Source organism: Paramisgurnus dabryanus, chromosome 1 (genome assembly GCF_030506205.2).
Source record: "Paramisgurnus dabryanus chromosome 1, PD_genome_1.1, whole genome shotgun sequence".
NCBI classification, from domain to species: domain Eukaryota; kingdom Metazoa; phylum Chordata; class Actinopteri; order Cypriniformes; family Cobitidae; genus Paramisgurnus; species Paramisgurnus dabryanus.
In genome coordinates, this window is record NC_133337.1 from 17367363 (window position 1) to 17386577 (window position 19215).

A 19215-nucleotide genomic window follows, 5' to 3' on the forward strand; every position below is an offset into this window, starting at 1 on the left:
GTGTCATGGACACTGTTCCTGTACCTCAACTGGAAAAGCATTGTGTTAGCAGTGAAGAGGAGGTGGGTTTGATTCTGGGGAACAACATGCATGTAAACATAGCTGTCAGTTGCTTTGGATAAAAGCGTCTGTCAAATGTGTAAATATGTGTTATTACTCATCTAAGACAGTAATCCACCAATACTCCACCAAGGTGCCTAGAGAGCTGAATGTCATACAGTTTGTGCTCTTCTGACCCTAAACCTCACAGAAACCACACATTAAAATGTTAAAAACCACTCAGAACAAATCAGCAAGTCCTCTGAACATATTCTGCATGAGTGTAAAGCACTCAAATTTTCTTCATACGCCTCTGTTCGGCTCACGAAATTTGACTGCACTACACAAAGTGACCTGAACGAACTACAAACACTAAGAAACATTTTTATGATGAATGTTGTAAGTAGGTATACAGCGGCTGAGAGCACAGAACGAGCTCTTGTCAAGATTTGACGAGTAGTTGACAGATGAGAGAAGTGAAACGTGTTTCTGTACGATGTGTGGCCAGCACTCATAACAGAGTCCAACCTCAAAAACAAAACAAACTCTGTGAGGCTTATACATAAAGACACCAGTGTAGTGTATACACATACCTGTACTTATGATACATGGCTCTTATAATTAATGAATCATTGACTTTCTCCTTACTTCTGCAAACTAAAGGTATAGCAACATTCAAGAGTACACAAACCAAACTATTATAGTGATTTTATACCCACACATCAGCACCTTTCCTCCAGTATGCTTTTAAGGGGACATATCATGTAAATCTGACCTTTCCATGTTTAAGGGCTATAATCGGGTCCCCATTGCTTCTATCAACCCAGAAAATGTAAAAAAAGAAGTAACCCAATATCTTTGTTTTGGTTAACCATTCTGGTAATTGACATTTGGCTCCCCTTGTGATGTCAGAAGAGGATAATACCGCCCCTTAATCTGCTCTAATCCAACCCCGACACTGACATTTAGTGCAGACATCAGCTCATTTGCATTTAAAGACACACTCAAAAATGGCACATTTTTGCTCACACCTACAAAGTGGCAATTTTAACATGCTATAATTAATTATATGTGGGGTATTTTGAGCTAAAACTTTACATACCCTTTATGGGGACACCAAAGATTTATTTGAAATCTTACAAAAGTCTTGTGAAATGTCCCCTTTATAGTTGAGGTTCTCAAAGGACAATGTTTTTTCTCAGAAGTTGCGTTTTCTCATTCACAAAGTCTTAACTTTGTTTCAGATGGTTTTCCTAATATTTTTCTTCAAAAATTCCAGTGATTATGTAATTTGTGTTTTTAATTTTGGTCTTGGTGAAAATGATTCCTTGGTTTTATTTACACTCTAAAAATGCCTGGGTTATTTTTGACACACTGCTGGGTTAAAATTGACCCAATGCTGGGTTGTTTTAACCCAACTCTTGGATTATTATACCCAGTGGTTGCATAACAACAACCCAACTTTGGGTCATTGTTAGAGTGTAGGAATCAGTTTTTTTGTTGTATCCCGGTATGGACGTGAAAAGTTGTATTGAGGTTCAGTAAATCATCGGCACACCAACAATACAGGACATTAACATTACACACTGCCTTACAAAGACAAAACACATCATGAACGACCACATGTCACTTTTCATTTTTACTCCAGTACAATAAGACTAAGGGGCAGTTTCCCGGACAGGGTTTAGATTAATCCAGGACTAGGCCTTAGTTATTTTAGGACATTTAAGAAGTACAATAAACTATACTGGTGTGCATCTTGAGACAAAACAATGGCACTGATATATGTTAAAATATGTAAGTACAAGGTGTTTTGAAATTAAAGTAGCTCAAACATGCATTTTAGTCTGGGACTTGAAAAAAAAGCCCTGTCCGGGAAACCACCCAGATATATTAGCCTAATAATGACATTATAGTCACTCATATAATGCTAAGTATAATGTCACTGCAAATAGACACTTTATTCATTAATTACTATTGTTGTAATTCTTGCAAGTTTAATTTCTGTATTTTGTGTACATTATGGTGATGTCTGTTGTATTCTGCCTTGTTTATGGTCTATAGAGATGCATTCAGAAAGATTTTCATTGTACTCTGTGTACAGTATTTGGTTTGATTTTGTTTTGTGATGTTCAGTGTCACAGATTTGCTGTCAGATCACATCAGTTAATCAATCTTGCACTAACAAGGACACAAACTAATTAGTGCAAGTGTGTAATTAGATATGACTTTTGACTGGGGGCTTAAACTATTGAGTGTGTTTGAAATGTGATTATATTGTTTACTGGAGCGGTTCTTCATCAAACAATATACCATGAGTCTCTCTCACATACACACATGTACGCACACACACATGCACACGCACACACTCTTTAAGACTAATATAAATGTGTGAATAATATTGTTTAAAAAATATGACTGATAAATATTTAAGCTTTTCATTGTGATAAAGATTGTGTCTATAAGACCGCGGGCAGTAAGATCATTAGGACCTTGTGTAAGTGTGAAAAAACATTAACAATAAAATCACAGACAGTGTTTTTTTTAAACCAGTCTGGCCATTATAAGTTCTCCTCTTCAGAGAAAATTTAAAGAAGATCAGCTCATGTGAGACGTAGTGTGAATGAGTCTTATCACGTTTATTTCACAACACTTTTCTCTTTTTCCTCAGTAAGATGGTTTTGTAAGCAACACAGACACAGTTAACACGACTGCTGTATTGGCGATCATTCTAAGACCACAAAACCCAAAGCAAAGAACGGCTGTCACATTTGACAAGCATTTCAGATTGTAGTACAAACTAGCAGAATTTTCCAAACTAGCATGTATAGAAATAGTTTTACAAACTCAAACACAGTTACACAACAATGCATTTAAACAAAACAACAGTGCTTGATCTCTATTATTGTAGGAATAAATGCATCAATAATCTAATGAATTTATCCAAAGTAATGTACTGTATTGAATTTAAAGGAGGAACTTTAATCAGGCACAACCTAAAGTTAGATAGACACATCAGAGATGTTTAAAAGCAGCCCATGTCATGCCTTAAAGGGGTAGTTTGGCAAAAAATTATATTAAACTCATGTTTCGGGATGCATATGTCCATTATTTTTCAGATAAACACATTTTCAGTTATTTTAGAAAATGTCCTAGATCTTTAAGTTTATAAAATGCAAGGATATGGGGGCCAAAGTAATCCAACCGGCTCCAGAGGGATAAACAATTGTCTTCTGAAGGTAATCTGTGTGATTTTGTTGTAGAAATATCCATATTTAAAACTTTATTAACGGAAATAACTAGCTTCGGGTAATGCTGCCATCTTAGTCACGTCCAGAGTCAGTACGCACTTTGCGGAGGGTTTCTTGATGTGCCTCGGCAATCTGAGGCATAAAGATAGTTTGCAAGATTGCTTTTTGCATGCAGTAAGATATAATGGGGGGCATTTAGGAGCGCTGGTCACATTCATGTGGATGAGAGCTCAGACACCCACAGACATTATCCGATAACATGTGGAGCAAAGACATTTGGTACTGTGCCCCTTTTTGGGGTTATGAAATCCGCATGGATCAGCTAACTCCCAACTGAAGAGTGGATATTTTGTCAATGTTGAGTACGGAACTATACCTGATTCCAGTTTAGGAGTGATGTGCTCTGAAATTCGCAGGGCTGTGAGCACGTAATCCCTACTGGAAGAGTCCATTTGTCTTTGTTTATATTTTTCTTTCTTTGTTTCTTTCTCTCTTTATTGCAGAGAACATGCAGAACATACACACAGAAAGTAGACATACACTATAGTCATAAACACATACAATAAACACAAGAAATAACATAAATTTAAAAAAGAAAGGGCTATCGCTTGAACAGGATCAGATAAAGAGATCAAATGAAAGAAAATTCTAATTGTCCTTAAAGCTTTCTTATTTCTAGAAACAAAAATTATATCCAAATAATTTTTCAATTCTGTCAGAAAGACAGAGAAGACAGCTTTAGAATTAGAGAATTTACATTTGTAAATGTTAAATTTACTAAGGAACAAATTTAATCAATTAGAAAGCTCTTTTGAGTCCATTTGTCTTGTTAATGTCAGAGCGGTTTGACAGGGTGCTTCCCTGAGCACTTAGAATTAATTGTGGGTTACACGATTGTTATTGCGGGGGGAGTTTTGCAGTGTGAGCTCTTGAGTAACCACTCGAGTGCAGTGTTGTGTGGTGAAGTGCATCATTAGTTGTCATTTATGTGAAAGGCATACAAATGTGAGGTTTAACTTAATTCATGTATTTAAAAAATAGTTTTCAGTTTACCAATTTTGGATTGTTAATAAAGTAATATATTATGCAAAAGTTCTGCAGTGTGTGCGGTGTGTACCTTTGGTCCTCCATATATTTCTTATTAAACCTCCTGTGAAATCCTGCAGTGAAGCTCAAAAAAACAAAGACATCTGTTGAAAGTGTATGTGGTGTTAACCAGCAGGAGGGTTTAACATCCGTAAACACATTAAAGAGAAATTTAACACCATCAGATCCCTACAGTTCAGAAGATCAATAGTAAAGTTTGGCTTCGGACTGACTTAAATATATGATTTATTTATTTAAGGATAATCTGAAATCACAGTACAACAATTAGTTTTTTTCCATTCCAGTGCAGTAATAGAATAATAATAAATATGGCTACTTGATATGCAAACCATGTCACAACAGGAAACATCAAGTAATTATTATTTCTATAATTTTTTATTTGAATTTTGGGTAAAACATGACCTTGACACTGTTTACCTGTCCAAACGTCCTGATGAAGACACAAATTAAAAAACACAAACACAATAGTAGAAAGTTTGTGTTGAGGTTTTCTGGATAAATCTTCTGCAGGCATCTCAGGAGGACTCACAACGGTAGGGGGTATAAAAACTGAAAGCCCTGCAGCTTCAGAGGGAGTTTACAGATGTCAGAAGGTTAATAATGAGTGTGATATAACTGAAGTAAAGGTGTTTTTTACACACACAGCTGTTGAATCACTTGTATCCCACCCACAATGTCTCAGAGGTAGGTGAAGTGAAGAGGTGTCTGTGTGTGTTTATAGGGACATTCCATAGCCCCAATGGTTTATACTGTATAAGCTGTATTTTCTTCTCTTTTCCCAAACTTAACCCTCATAAAAACTTTCTGCTATTTTAGATGTTCAAAAAACTTCATTATTTTAAAGCTTGAGTCTTCATGGGGACCAAAATGTCCCCATAAGGTCAAAGAATCCCCACACACAAACACTAATACAAAAACACATTTCTGAGACTCAGGGACCTGCTGGCCATGAAGTCAAAGTAACAATGTTCATATAATGTAAGTAAAAAACTTTTTTTTGATGCAATACTGACGTCATTCGCTTTTATTTATACACAAACCCAATACTGACAAACAAACCTTCAAGGGACATCAAGTGCATTGGATAAATAAGTTCAATGGTGCCACCTAGAGGATAATGTAAAAAATACAACAACATAGATGGGATTACGTTACGTTTACTTGATTAGTGCCTCAAACAAAACCTGATTTATCTTCACTTCTTAGTTCCGATAATGACGGTCCACTGGTTAATTCTTTGTAAACACATCTTTTCCTCAAGAGGAGTAATAAAAACAACAACATGTGAACCATGAGTGCTGAAAGTTGAATAAAGGCAGAGATTTGACTATTTCTGTGTGGATCAGACAGTCAGTGAATGGACTGATATGTCATTCATATAAAACACTCTCAGTCAACGCCAAGCGCGTTTAGTTTGTGTAGCTGTAATGATAAAAAATTGGGCTCGTGCGCTCCCGAAATCATTAATATGCAATTTCAATCTCTATGGCTCTGGGTTCACCCAATATGAACGCTCCTCATAATTTACGTTGCGTCATTAATATTCACGAGCCAAGCCTCCGCCATAGTAGGCAGCGGGTTGGGTGACGTCACCGCAGCCGTATGTGGACCGATGGGCGCGTGCGGAGCGTCTTTCTGCAGCAAAGACTGAAGGTCAGAGAGACAGACAGATAGAGGTACAGACAGCTTTGAGAACGACACTTTATCTGAAGGTAAACATTATTTCATAGACGAACTCTTATTATTATTATTATTTTACAAGAGATATGATTGATTCGAGTGTTGTGGGACGGTCCCGTTTTCAGAATGATGCGTGACAGTGAAATGTGACGTGTGCATCACAGACGTGTTATTTGATTTCATCTGAGCTGTAAATATTTAAACACGTCATAGTTTAGATGGATGCTTTATATCAGATGAATATTGAGGCGCAGCATCCACAGGCCTGTACGAGTCCATGTGGAGCATCTCTATCCTGCACACTGTCAAGTGCTTACTAAAAGTGTTGTTCAGATAGAGAGCAGTGCTGTTTCTATATTTATCCAGGCTTTGATGCTCTAAGCGGGTTTGTCTGATGTGGGTCACTTCAGCTGGTGGATTTATATTATTACTAGAGGTGACTGACAGGTGTATTTATCATGAAGCGCAGAAAGGGAATACATGAATAAAAATAATAATAAAATAAAATATATCTGATTGTGTATTTACTGTTATCTGTCACACGGCTGTTGTTTTGTTCAGTATTCAGAGACAAAGATTAGCAGATAAAACCTAAATAAAATAAGCACAGTTATGTCAGAGTCATACAGGTGTCATTGATGTAAGACGTTATTTACTAGCTTATTAAAGATGTCATTTTGACTAGAAACCGGAAATTGTGTGAATATTTTAAAGACTGAATAAAATGGTGATTTTATGCATATATGTGAGACAGTGCACCTGTTGTTCCTGAACACACGTCAATGTGTTGTGTCTAGAAATAAAGCTTTCTGTTTGTCTATAGTGTGAGATAAATCGCACACACGCACACACTTCACTCTTGTTTCCGCTGATGTATATCTCATGACTGATTGTCATCAGTATACTCTTAAAAATGAAGGTGTTTCACGCTGCCAGAAGAACCATTTCTTGTTGTATGGTTCCATGAAAAACTTAAACATCTGAGGAACCTTTCTGTATCAAAAAATATGATAAAAAGTTTTAAAAGAAATGGTTCTTCTTAAACTTTTCACTGAATGGAGTTCATCTCATCTATGGCATTGCTGTGAAGAACATTTGAAGCAGTTTTATTTTTAAGAGTGAAAATCAGGGTCTGACTCTTTGATTACAGGAACCAATGGTGTCTTTTGTTCCTTTCTCTGTGGGAAACTCTAGATGATGTTGTTGTACTTTAGTGCTTTTGGCTTTAAAACACACAAACCTCCATAGTATCCTCAAAAAACAGATCAGATGTTCAGTCCTGCTTTATTCTTTAAAGACTGAGTTAGTTTTCATCTGACACGAACTCATATTTGTGGTTGTGGTGTAGAGAAGTGTTGATCATATCTGACCAAAAGAAGCACTAAAACACTTTGCAACTAACTTAACTGATGGATAAAAGATGAAATAAAGTGTGAGCTTTAGTCTAATTATTGCTGGACTTTGTAATACCACTACTGTCAAACTCTTGTTGTATGGATACTGTCATTTATTCTGTCTCTCTTTTTGTGATGGGAGCTGCTGAGAGTCATGATTCATGCTGTTAAGACAGCAAACACCATCGCATTAAATATTAATGAGACACAGCCCTCAGCCTTAAAGAGACAGACACATTTTAAATTCGGTGGCCTTGAAGTGCAGCAGTAAAGAAAAAAATAAAGACACTGTCAAGTCACATCAACACAAGACTCATTAAATGTCACACGTATACACAGAAATACACTTCACTAACTAACCTTTAATCTGATTTATGTTTCTATGCAATAAGGATGCTCTGCCCTGCTGCCTTAGGACTGTGTGTGTGCGTGTGTGTGTGTGTGTGTGTGTGTGTGTGTGCGTGCGTGCGTGCGTGTATGTGTGTGTTTGAACTGTTTCAGGTAACACCATCACCTGACTTTCATGTTTCAGCTTCTGATTGGTTGAGTTGGAGCAGGTTGGTTTAAACGGGACATGTGATTGGTTAATTTCAGTAATCTGCTGCGAGTGAGTGAGGAATGTTTGAAGTCTTCAGGGTTTGAAGTGAGAAAAGTATCTGACACATCTCATGTCCGTCAATCATCAGTACTGAAATAGAGTTATTGAAAAGATCTGATCTCTTTATCAGACACTGAATTTGGTTCAGTCTGCTGGAGTCATGAACAATGACACATACAGTGGTGGCCAAAAATATTGGTAAATATGAGCAAAGATCAAATTAATCTACAAGATTTCTTGTTTTTTTATTTAAACTTTATTTAAGAGAGACCAAATGGCAGCATAATTTCAAGCTTTAATAAAATAATTGTTTCATTGAAGTAAAACAATTTGAAAATAAGGGGGAAATTACATTATGAAATAAATGTTTTTCTCTAATGGACACAATTATTGCCCCCCCCCATTTAATCCCTTTTGCTACCTCCATTTGCTCAGAGTCATGTATTATAATGTCTGATAAGGTTGAAGTGATCTTAGATTATTTCTCCAGACTGGGATGGCTGTGGCAGAACCTTCATTTTGTGCTCAGTGACCCATGTTATGTTGATTTTGATGTTTGTTTTGAACCAATGTCTTGATGAAAAATTTAACCACGAGTCATTATAAGATTTCTACCGGAACAAGTCAGGCTTTGACTTTTTTAATCTGTTGGTATTTGATATTGTGGTATAAAATTAGGTGGAAAACAAAGAAGGTCTGGCGGTATATTTAAGTGTAGACATGGATAACTTTTTAATCCCTGTGTGCACCAAAGCCCTTGTGTTCATGCTGCCAATGAACTTTTTTGGTTTCATGTGGCCGCAGAACTCAGTCCTGTTTAAAGTGACAGTACAGCAAATGAATACTGGAGTATTTAAATGACGTTAATTAAGACACATTTTTGAAGTTTTATGGATGTTTTATTTTGTCACAATTTCACAGAAGGCTTATAATTAGGAAATATACACAACAAGCTAAGCTTATATTTAGCATATTTAGCAGAGAAATTAAAACCCAAAAATGGCATTAAAAATTCAATTCACTGTTCGATCCTACAGAAATAAATAAATATATTATACAAAATATTATACCATAACCCCAAGCTTAAGTTTTAAGTTTGAGGACTTGGCATAAACAAATTCATTTTCATGTACATTTTACATTAAAGTCTGTAAAAGACAGTACAGGTGAAGTGAAAAAGCATTTAATGAGCCTTAACTCTGCGGTGGTGCATTAAAACAAATATTTGAATAGCATTTTTTTCTTTTCTAATTATTATTGCAGATTGAATATTCGACCATTCATGCACATCCCTAATATACAGTAGAAGGATATTATTCATGCATGTAAAATATAATGTCAGCATGTGCTGGTTACAGTTACAGTAACTCTGAGAGGAGGATATGTGGATTTAAAACATACAAGAAGATATTGTTTGTGGTGTGCTTGTGTATATGATTGTATGTCTGTTTGTTTATATGATTGTGTGTCTGTTTGTGTGGGTGTAGCGATTTTAGGGATTTTGGAACAAATCATCATTTATTCATTAATAATTAAAATTATTAATTTAAGATTTTTCTCCACCATCCCAATGTCAGAGAACAAATAGTAGCTCAAAGACAAATACATACAATTAATTGTCATTAACTATATACAGTACTGTGTAAAAGTCAAAAGGCCTCCATCACCAGCTTTGTTGTTTTAGCAAAATTTTAATGTCCATCCATATTTATTTTTCACTCTTTTTTAAGATACAAACAGAAAATACAGGAAATATGTACACAAAATTAAAAACAAAAGAATTTTTAGAACTAAATGTCTTCTTTAGGCATCAGTCAGTATTTAGTGTCACCTCTCTTGGCACGAAACACATCTTGAGCTTTTTTAAGGAGACTGAAGTCCTAAAGTCATTCGATTAGAATTAAAAATTAGGATTTAATTTCATTTAGGTTTAAGAGATCCTGCAGCTGCCTGCTATTGCTCAAGTGGAAGGGAAGTTTACCATAAATACTTGACACTTTAGCTTATACGTTTATACTGTTTTTAATACTACATACACATTTCCTGTATTTTCTGGTTGTATTCTAATAAAGAGACTGAGAAATAATTATATATGATCACTATACAATTGCAAAACAACAAGTTTAATGGTAGTACGGTGGCCTGACTTTATTAACTAATACGTCCACCAAAGTTGGTTATAAGTTTGTGTAAACCTGTCACAGCAATTCCATGAAAAGGTCAGTGAAAGATGTGTAAGCTTATTCTATTAATTGCCCTGAAATATCAGAGAAAGCTCTAAAATATACAAAACACTGTGCAGCATTAGAACACAAGCAGGGGACTCTGACATAATATTAGTTCACGTCCATTTAAACCCATCATTTCTCCCGCTCGTGTTTAAATGACAGCAAAGGACTCGCCCTTTGCCAGACCATCCCCTCACAGTTGAAAGTTGACAAAAAAGATGGATTAAAAAATCAGGTGTAAACGTGAATGTGTCTCTTTCGTGCACTTGTGATCCGATTGACGAAAACACATCTTAATACCTGGTGTAAACAGCCTCTTAGGCTGTGTTGGAATGTATTGTTGGGGTCATGTGGCATTTGACAGTAAAGCCTATGGCTTCTCCCCCATTAGAATTTCTTTAGAGCTAGTCGCAAAACCAGTTTGTTTGAGATGTTAATACCCATCTCATCCCTATACAGCCTGGAGCCAGGGGTGCTCTGTTTAACTTTGGAGAGGGAAATGTAGTTATGATATTATATAGCAACATTAAATCTGATTACATTGACAATTCTGGCTTCGGACAGATGCTACATGAATCTTTCGGCTTCAGAACTGAATTATCTTATGATAAGAATCAGTAGTGATTTGTTTAGTTTGTAAGCACTGACATGATTGAGTTACACTTGTAGCTCCGCCCATATTTTCCTGAACTGCAGCAGCAGGGGGGCGGTGCCTAAAGGAGGCGTGTCAGTCAAGACTAAATGAACTGAATCAATGAGTTTGAAGTATAGAAAACTGTGAAGAACAAAAAGAGAACGTTTGGAAGATTTCTGAAGGATTTCAGCACATTCAAAGTACTGTATGCACTATTATTTACACTGAAATGTTGAAATGTTATTTCTGGTGAATTTATAGTGAATGTGTGTATGTTTGCTGTGTTTATACAGTATATTTTCTGTCAGTCCAACAACAGAGGCCAAAAAAGCAGTGATTATCATTTATTATCACTAATGTTGTTTCACAGTACAGGTTAAACAGTCATGAGGAGACACAAATGTCATGTATACTAAGATGTTTTCTGTCTTTCTGTCTGATATTTAGGGTTTGATATGACTCCACCCATCGCATCGCCAGCCGTGACCCCACCGGATGGAGGGTGGGGTTGGGCTGTGGTGGGCGGGGCCTTCATCTCGATTGGATTCTCCTACGCTTTTCCAAAAGCCACCACTGTGTTTTTTAAAGACATTCAGCGAATCTTTGATGCCTCCTACAGTCAGGTGGCCTGGATCTCATCCATCATGTTAGCCGTCATGTACGCTGGAGGTACAAACTCAACACTTCATTAATTTTTTTTTTTTTGTGTTATGTAATATTCAGAGTAACAGGGCAGTGAACAGGTGCACATGTTTAAAAGTGCTTTCATTTAATTCATTACGGGACAGATTAGATTGACCTCTCCAATTAACATTAAAGATGTCATACTAAAAACACAACACAGAACTATCAGCTGGCCTTCATTAAATGGACATGAGTTTAATATTAACATACAGCTATTGAGTTTCCTTTACACAAAACACACAACCTTCCTTAACTAACAGCTGAATCTTGATGTGACCAAACCTTTAAGAGTGATTGTGTATCTGTAGACTGTGAAGTTGTGTTTTATGGGAGAGCTGATGTACATACAGTAAAGTCACTGGCTTGCAACATTCACATCAAAACTATATTTATTATTTATTTCTATCAAATAAACCTCACATTCCCCACGACATCTAAATCATCTCACGTAAACACAGAGCCACTCATCATCGCCCTGTACCCAAACAAAGTTTTAATAATGCGCCATAATAACACTAGTGAGGTCAAATATGGAAATCAAAACTTACAAATCATAAAAATTACAATGAATAGGCAAATCGAGATACACTGACAAGACAGATTATGATGCTTCACGCGTGTGCACAAAAACATTTTGTTTCATAAACTCACTTCTGATTGGCTAAATGAAATGTAAGTAACAAATAGACGAGAATGGTGGCAGTGTTTAAAAAAAGTGGGCTGGGACGTATTCTCCGGTTCCCTGCGATTGCTGCGCATGTTTGCAGAAAGTTTTTAAAGTTTAATATAGTCTTGCCTTGATTTTTTGTATAAGCTTGCAAACACCCCCCAAGAACACCTGAACGCCCCCCTTTCAAATCGGTTACAGCGCCCCCCAATATCCTATGAAGGCACCTGTTGTCTCATGTATGTAAAGTTTATGTTTATGTAAAGCTGAATGTTTTAATGCATTGAATCTTTGTGTGTTTGTAGGTCCCATAAGCAGTATTCTGGTGAACACATACGGCTGTCGTCCTATCATGATGATAGGTGGTTTACTGTGTGCCATCGGTATGATCGGTGCCTCCTTCTGTAATAATGTCATACAACTGTACATCTGTATAGGAGTGATTGGAGGTGAGTGTCATACAACACTAATGAAAGAGTCAGACCGTATAACACACAATGCTTATGCTAAAAATCAAACCATTTATTTACACTGAAGCTTCTTTAACAAATAAATGTTAACCACTCGCCTTTCATTTCAAAGGGTTCGGCCTCGCGTTTAACCTGCAGCCCGCGTTAACAATGATCGGAAGATACTTCTATAAGAAACGTCCCATTGCCAACGGTTTCGCCATGGCGGGAAGCCCTGTGTTTCTCAGCACCCTCGCACCGCTCAACCAGTACCTCATCAATGAGTACGGATGGAGAGGCAGTTTTCTCATTCTTGGAGGACTTCTGCTGAACTGTTGTGTAGCTGGATCTCTCATGAGACCCCTGCAAGCCCCTCCAAACCAGGCCAAAAAGATTGAGGAGAAACCCTCGGCTGAGGTGACATCAAAGACTGAGACGGCCACAGCCTGGCAGACCGTCAACAAATATCTGGACCTGTCGCTCTTTAAGCACCGCGGCTTTCTCATTTACCTGTCGGGGAACGTCATCATGTTTGTCGGCTTTTTCGCACCCATCGTTTTCCTCTCCTCCTACGCCAAAGACAGCGGTGTGGACGAGTATCGAGCAGCATTTCTGCTGTCTATCCTGGCCTTCGTGGACATGTTCGCCCGGCCGACGATGGGTCTGGTGGCAAACTCGCGCTGGATCCGTCCTAAGATCCAGTACTTCTTCAGTTTTGCCGTGCTGTATAACGGCGTGTGTCACGTCCTGTGTCCTCTGGCCGAGAGCTACACCGGGCTGGTGGTGTACTCCGTGTTCTTCGGTTTGGCGTTTGGGATGGTCAGCGCGGTTCTGTTCGAGACACTGATGGATCTGGTGGGAGCTGAGAGGTTCTCCAGCGCCGTGGGTCTCACCACTATTGTGGAGTGTTGTCCGGTTCTCATCGGTCCACCTCTGGCAGGTACCAGTCTTGAATCCTATTGACAATCTGTATGTCTCTGAATGTAAAGAAAGAGGTAGAGGTCCGAATGAACAATACAAACACAATATCGTTATCATAAATAAACCTGATGATATACAGCAAACTACTGCAGCTCATTCATTAATCACTGAATTGTCTTTTATCCACAGGGAAGTTAGTGGACATCACAAAAAACTACAAGTACATGTATTTGTGTTGTGGATCTGTGGTTATATTGGCCAGCATCTGGCTCTTCATCGGCAACTTCATCAACTACCGCCTGCTGGAGCGCGAACGCAAACAGAACGAGACGCACAACCGGACTGAGAACGAGAATCAAGAGCAGACGCGTGCGCAGACGGACGCAGACGCTGAAGCTTCACAGCAGCTCTATGAGGAAGAAGACGGTGTTATGCAGCGGGAAACAAACATTTAAACTCTCAATGTTTTATTGAGGAGACACTGCCAAAATACATTCATTGTGTAAGAAAGACATGACGCGCCGGTGTTTCTACAGATTATAATCTTATTAGATTAGCATGTGTCAATACAACACATTCTCGTGCTTTTGATCATACGTCATATTTATATGAGTACATGTCAGTGTTTAAAAGCAGTGTGTGTGTTTGTTTGTGTTTTATTCACACACACATTATTTCTTCAGCCCTGCTGCTGCTGTTATACTGAATCAGATGATCTGATCTGATTGAATGTAAATCATTCCTGATGTTTTAGGGCCTTATATAAATCTATTCCTGATCTAATCACTTCTGAAGATAAATGCTGGTTATTATTAAACACTACACACATCAAGCAATATCATTGCAAATTGACTCTCCTCAGGGGAAATATTCATGTTTTTAGGGGTTGTTTTTTACCTACAGGGTATTTTAACAAAGTAATACACCAGCTGTAGAAATGCTGATAATTTACTGTAAACATACATTGATTTAGTTCATTATATTTTTAAAGGAATAAGATTATAAACACTCTTTTTGACTGATATAATATTGCCTTAAATATAAATGATCTAATACTCTAACAGTCTAAATAAAACATATGTACTAATGTAGATGTACTAATAAATCAACGATAGGTTTAACCCTCTTAATGATGTATAAATCATGCAATGCATAAGTATTACTTTTTTACTAGTATGTTTTGTTAAGCATTTGTTAAGCAGATTGTTTAAGAGTATATAAAACCAAATCTTTAGCTGTTTTATTTTCATGAGCACCAAAGCTTTTGTGTATTATCTTGAATAAATATGCTGCACTGATGATATCAAGCATGTATAATATTAATATGTGTCAGGTATTTGCTGTGATATAACATAATGTTGTGTGTGTTTCCAGCTATTACAAAGTAACAAACTTTTCATATATCAAACAGATCAAATACACCAAATTCAATCCGAAACGACACTCAGATATGTTTCAATGTTACATTTTATCTTTCTGTTTCATTTTTTCTTTTTTTTTGTAATTGTTACGTTTGTTAAAGTGTATTAACAAACTATGCATTTAAATTGACCAATATTTTTTTCCAAATGTTATATTATAGACATTATGTATTGTAAGTAGATTTATTTATAATGGATTTACAATTTAACTTGATTGTGGTCTGAAGATGAGAAATACTTCAAAATCCTCTATGATGAATGTTCATCTAAAATTACGTGATGAACTTACATGCTGAAGTCCTGTTTTACCGTCTTAATGACAATTTGATCTTATTGTGAAGTGTAGAAGTGATAAATAGTCAAGAAAAACTCTTTTCTGTTATTAAAGGTCACTGAATGTGCCTTACAAACATAAGAGCTTCATCATGTTTATTAAACTATGCCAAATCCATTCCTGAAATCATAAAATCATAATAACTACAGTAAGAGAGAGAAAGAGAGAGAGTTTAACCTTATGTCTGTGTATATTAACATCTCATACACAGATCTCTACCCCTTAGAGACACAATAAACACAAATGTTTGTCATATTCAGTTTGATCGTGCGTTTAATTCTTATACATCAGATCTCTTTATTGTTTTGTATTTAAGTTGAGTTGATTTGTAAAGTTCTTGATGTGCTGGATGTCGGATGTTTTAATGTTAACATCAGTAATGTCTTTGTGTAGTTTTCAGAGCTGCTGATATAGATGTGCAGACGATCATCAGATCATGAAGTTGTTGGGTCATAATGGCTCATTATGGGTCAGTCTGCAGGACAGGAAGTGTGCCGGATCGGTTCAAATTACTGGATAATTGAGAGAAACTCTTCTGTTGTCCCTGAATAAACTCAACATTTCTCTTTACATAAAGATTTTAACATAGACTTAAAGAAACAATGTTGAACATTTTCATTATTCTTTAAAATGTGTTGCTCTGTTCAAACACAAAGACACACTGCTTTTATTGAGTCAAACACCATAAAAAGTTAAAGTTGAATCAACTTAAAGGTGACATAGAATGATTGAACGGAATATTTATCCTTGTTCTGTGATGTGACATGTAGACAAACATTTTTTTGTTTGGGTCTGTAATGCCTTAGAAGCTTCCTAAAAACCTCTCTCAGATAGCTCTGTTAGGGTGGAGGATTTTAAACAAGTGGTTTTGCACCTATTTGGCTCCCCCTACTGGCTTAACTTGCAATCTCATTACTGATTGGCTGACTTTGCTGCCACTCAAAAAATGTAACCAATTATTTTAAAGTGGAGGGGCAGTGAGATGCCTGTGATGTCATAAGCATCAGTTTTTCATATTGGGTTGTTTTCTGGCTGACATTTCTAAAAGAGGAATTTCTATGAGACTGAGAAGTTTAGCATGTTTAGCACTTTTTGTATGTTTGTGAATGTGGGTAGACTACCATTATTCAACAAAGACAAGGTAAAAATGGTTTTTCATTCTCTGTCCCCTTTAAAAAATTACTTCAGTTGGTAACACCTATACATGGCCGGACTTACCATTGGGCTTGAGTGGGCTTGAGCCCAGGGGCCTCGGCCAATAGGGGCCTCCGTGCTTGCTTGCGTTCGTTTGATTTGTTCAGTCGTTTTCATTTTTTATTTTACAGCCTATTGGTTGGTGCAGAATTGTTTGGTGCTGCATTTAATTCGTTAATATATATATATGTCAGTCATCTTGGTGCTGAATATGACGCGCTGAGTTTACTGCTTTTGAAACCCATAGATGCTAGTACAATAGCGAATACGCGAAATGCGAGTCATGAATGAGCTTTACAGATAATGAGAAAGAGCAACGCGAAAATGAAGCGCTCAGTATGAAAAATATTACTAGAGTAGGCTATGGTCTTGTAACTCAGTTTTTTTCTTGTTTGTTTGTAATCTTACGTGATACGCCGGTATACGCAGTATATCCACTAGTAATGGTCAAGGATTTCCGTATACCCATTTAAAAAAGCGTGAGGATACTTAACAGTGTGTGACAAACCTTTGACACTTTCATTCAGAAATTGACATCTGAATCACTCACCATTCGCATGCTCCACTTGCTACTTTGGCGGGTTTAACCTCATATGCAGTCGGCTATTTGGTATTTGGTGCATTTGACTTCATGCGGCACTGCGCGATCCGATCATCATATGAAATCAAATTATCACGCCGCAAAAGTGATTGTAAAGCAGACGGGTGTTTTCTAGTGGTTCAACAACAGCAAAAAGAATGACATCAGAGTACCGCGAGAGCGATTCGAGAAATCACACAGAGAAGTCTGCTTTCTAATCGCTCTCGCGGTACTTTGACATCACCAAACGATCTGCGTAGCGCCAAATGAAATCCAATCTGCTCGCAGTCTGCAGTTCATGCGACAAACAGTTTCTGTGGAGAAATAAACGAGTGGAGCAGAGCTACGAAACATAACAAAATCCGGAGAGTTAACAACGCACATATGACTATGTCAACATTTAAATCATCAGTCCAGTTTATTACTTCATCTGGAGGTGAGGATTCACTAAATTATGGCCATGTTGATGTCCTGATGGTTTTTGATATAATCCACTAGCTAGCCTAACTTTCCTGTAGTTTCTCTTTCAGCATGTTTGCTAACAGAATCACAGTTTAAACTTCTGAAAAGTGTTCATTTTTATATCTACGTTCAAGGTTTTAATGTATTACGTTCATATCAAACGCAAAATTAATTAATGATCATCTTCTCCACTTTGGTTTTTGGTGTCTAATATTACATGATGGTCTTGTCATAATTATTAAATAATATCCTAAAATCTTTTCTTTTCACTGCACCACTTAGGCTATATGCACAAAATACGCTTGTTGATTATGTTTATAACATTATATGGTGTGTAATAAGGTGAATGTTAATCAAAACATATCATTCTTCTTAAGCTAAGTCTAACACAATGATTTTAAATGTTGTTATGGGGTATTTTTTAATGTGCAGGATTAATGTGGATTTGTGACATCCCTAAAATACATGATTTAATTTTAGACTGGGCTTATGTTCTGCTTTAGAGATATAGGGGCAGTTTCCTAGTCAGGTCTAATCCTAGTCCCAGACTAAAATGCATGATTGATCTGTCTTAATTTAAACACATCTTGCAATGATATATCTTAACATTGTCTCAAGACGCACACCAGTAATGTTTTTTGTAAGGTTTGTTTGTAAAAACTACTTGAATGCCCTAATAATAACCTATAGCAATAGGCCTAGTGCTGGATTAATCTAAACCCTGTGGGGAAACTTCCCTAAAATATAGTTCTATGATATATTATTTATTTTAGGTTGTTTACTGTATGTGTGCACTCTCAGAAGATAATTTACACAAGCTGTCACTGTGGTGGTACCCTTTCAAATAGTACACCTTTGTACCTAAAGAGTGCATGTAATGGGAACAAATGTATATATCTGTACCTAAATAGTAAATATTAGGACCCATTTAAAGGGTACCATCCTAGTGACAGCTTTTGTACCTTTTGTTCTGAGAGTGTAGGGCCCAAAATTTATTCAAGCCCAGGGGCCTCCACCCTGGTAAGTCCTGCCCTGCACCTATACATTTTAAGTGTTTTAACTCCAATTTCTCACTTTAAGTTGAAAATGTTTAAATATTTTTGGTGTTACTAATTGAGGTAAGTTTGAGTAGCTATCACTATACAATGTGGTGGAAAATTAGATTTTAACACTACTGAAAAATAAATCTTTAAACTGCAGAAGATTTTTTATAAAAGTGGCAGCACCTCTATAAAGACCTCATCCGTGTTCAGGTTTCTGCATCTCATTGCCCCTGAGCTTCATACTGATGTGACTGTGACGTCTCATAACCTCATTTATTTCTCTGCCTTTCACATGTTTCCATTTAACCTTCAGCTAACAGAAGACCAAACTGAGTTTACTTGGAGCCTGAGGTACACGCACACGCACGCACACACGCAGATACGCACGCACACACACTGAATGTAATAGATTATAAGTGTTAATGCTGTTCCTCAGTTGGCCGGCAGGAGGCGCCGTTCATCATAAAATATCACACATGAATCTGCTGTGGTGCTATGAGGCACCAACTAACGATTTTCCACAAAACAC

The 19215-nt window shown here is 36.9% G+C and overlaps 1 protein-coding gene across 1 annotated transcript; it reads left to right on the forward strand.

Moving 5' to 3' along the window:
• Positions 1 to 5980: 5980 nt before the first annotated feature.
• On the forward strand, positions 5981 to 14959 carry LOC135745038 (monocarboxylate transporter 2). The gene is made up of 5 exons (XM_065263432.1): positions 5981 to 6109; positions 11379 to 11600; positions 12588 to 12731; positions 12865 to 13671; positions 13842 to 14959. The coding sequence occupies exons 2-5, from the start codon at positions 11387 to 11389 to the stop codon at positions 14105 to 14107; spliced, it is 1431 nt and encodes a 476-aa protein (XP_065119504.1). The 5' UTR covers positions 5981 to 6109; positions 11379 to 11386; the 3' UTR covers positions 14108 to 14959.
• The last annotated feature ends 4256 nt before the right edge of the window (positions 14960 to 19215 follow it).

Excerpts from the sequence above, each read along its gene's own strand:
- LOC135745038 (XM_065263432.1), top strand. The coding sequence starts at position 11,387 with ATGACTCCACCCATCGCATCGCCAGCCGTGACCCCACCGGATGGAGGG. Across the intron at positions 11,601-12,587 it reads AGCCGTCATGTACGCTGGAG|GTCCCATAAGCAGTATTCTG; the intron begins GTACAAACTCAA and ends GTGTGTTTGTAG. Across the intron at positions 13,672-13,841 it reads CATCGGTCCACCTCTGGCAG|GGAAGTTAGTGGACATCACA; the intron begins GTACCAGTCTTG and ends TTTTATCCACAG.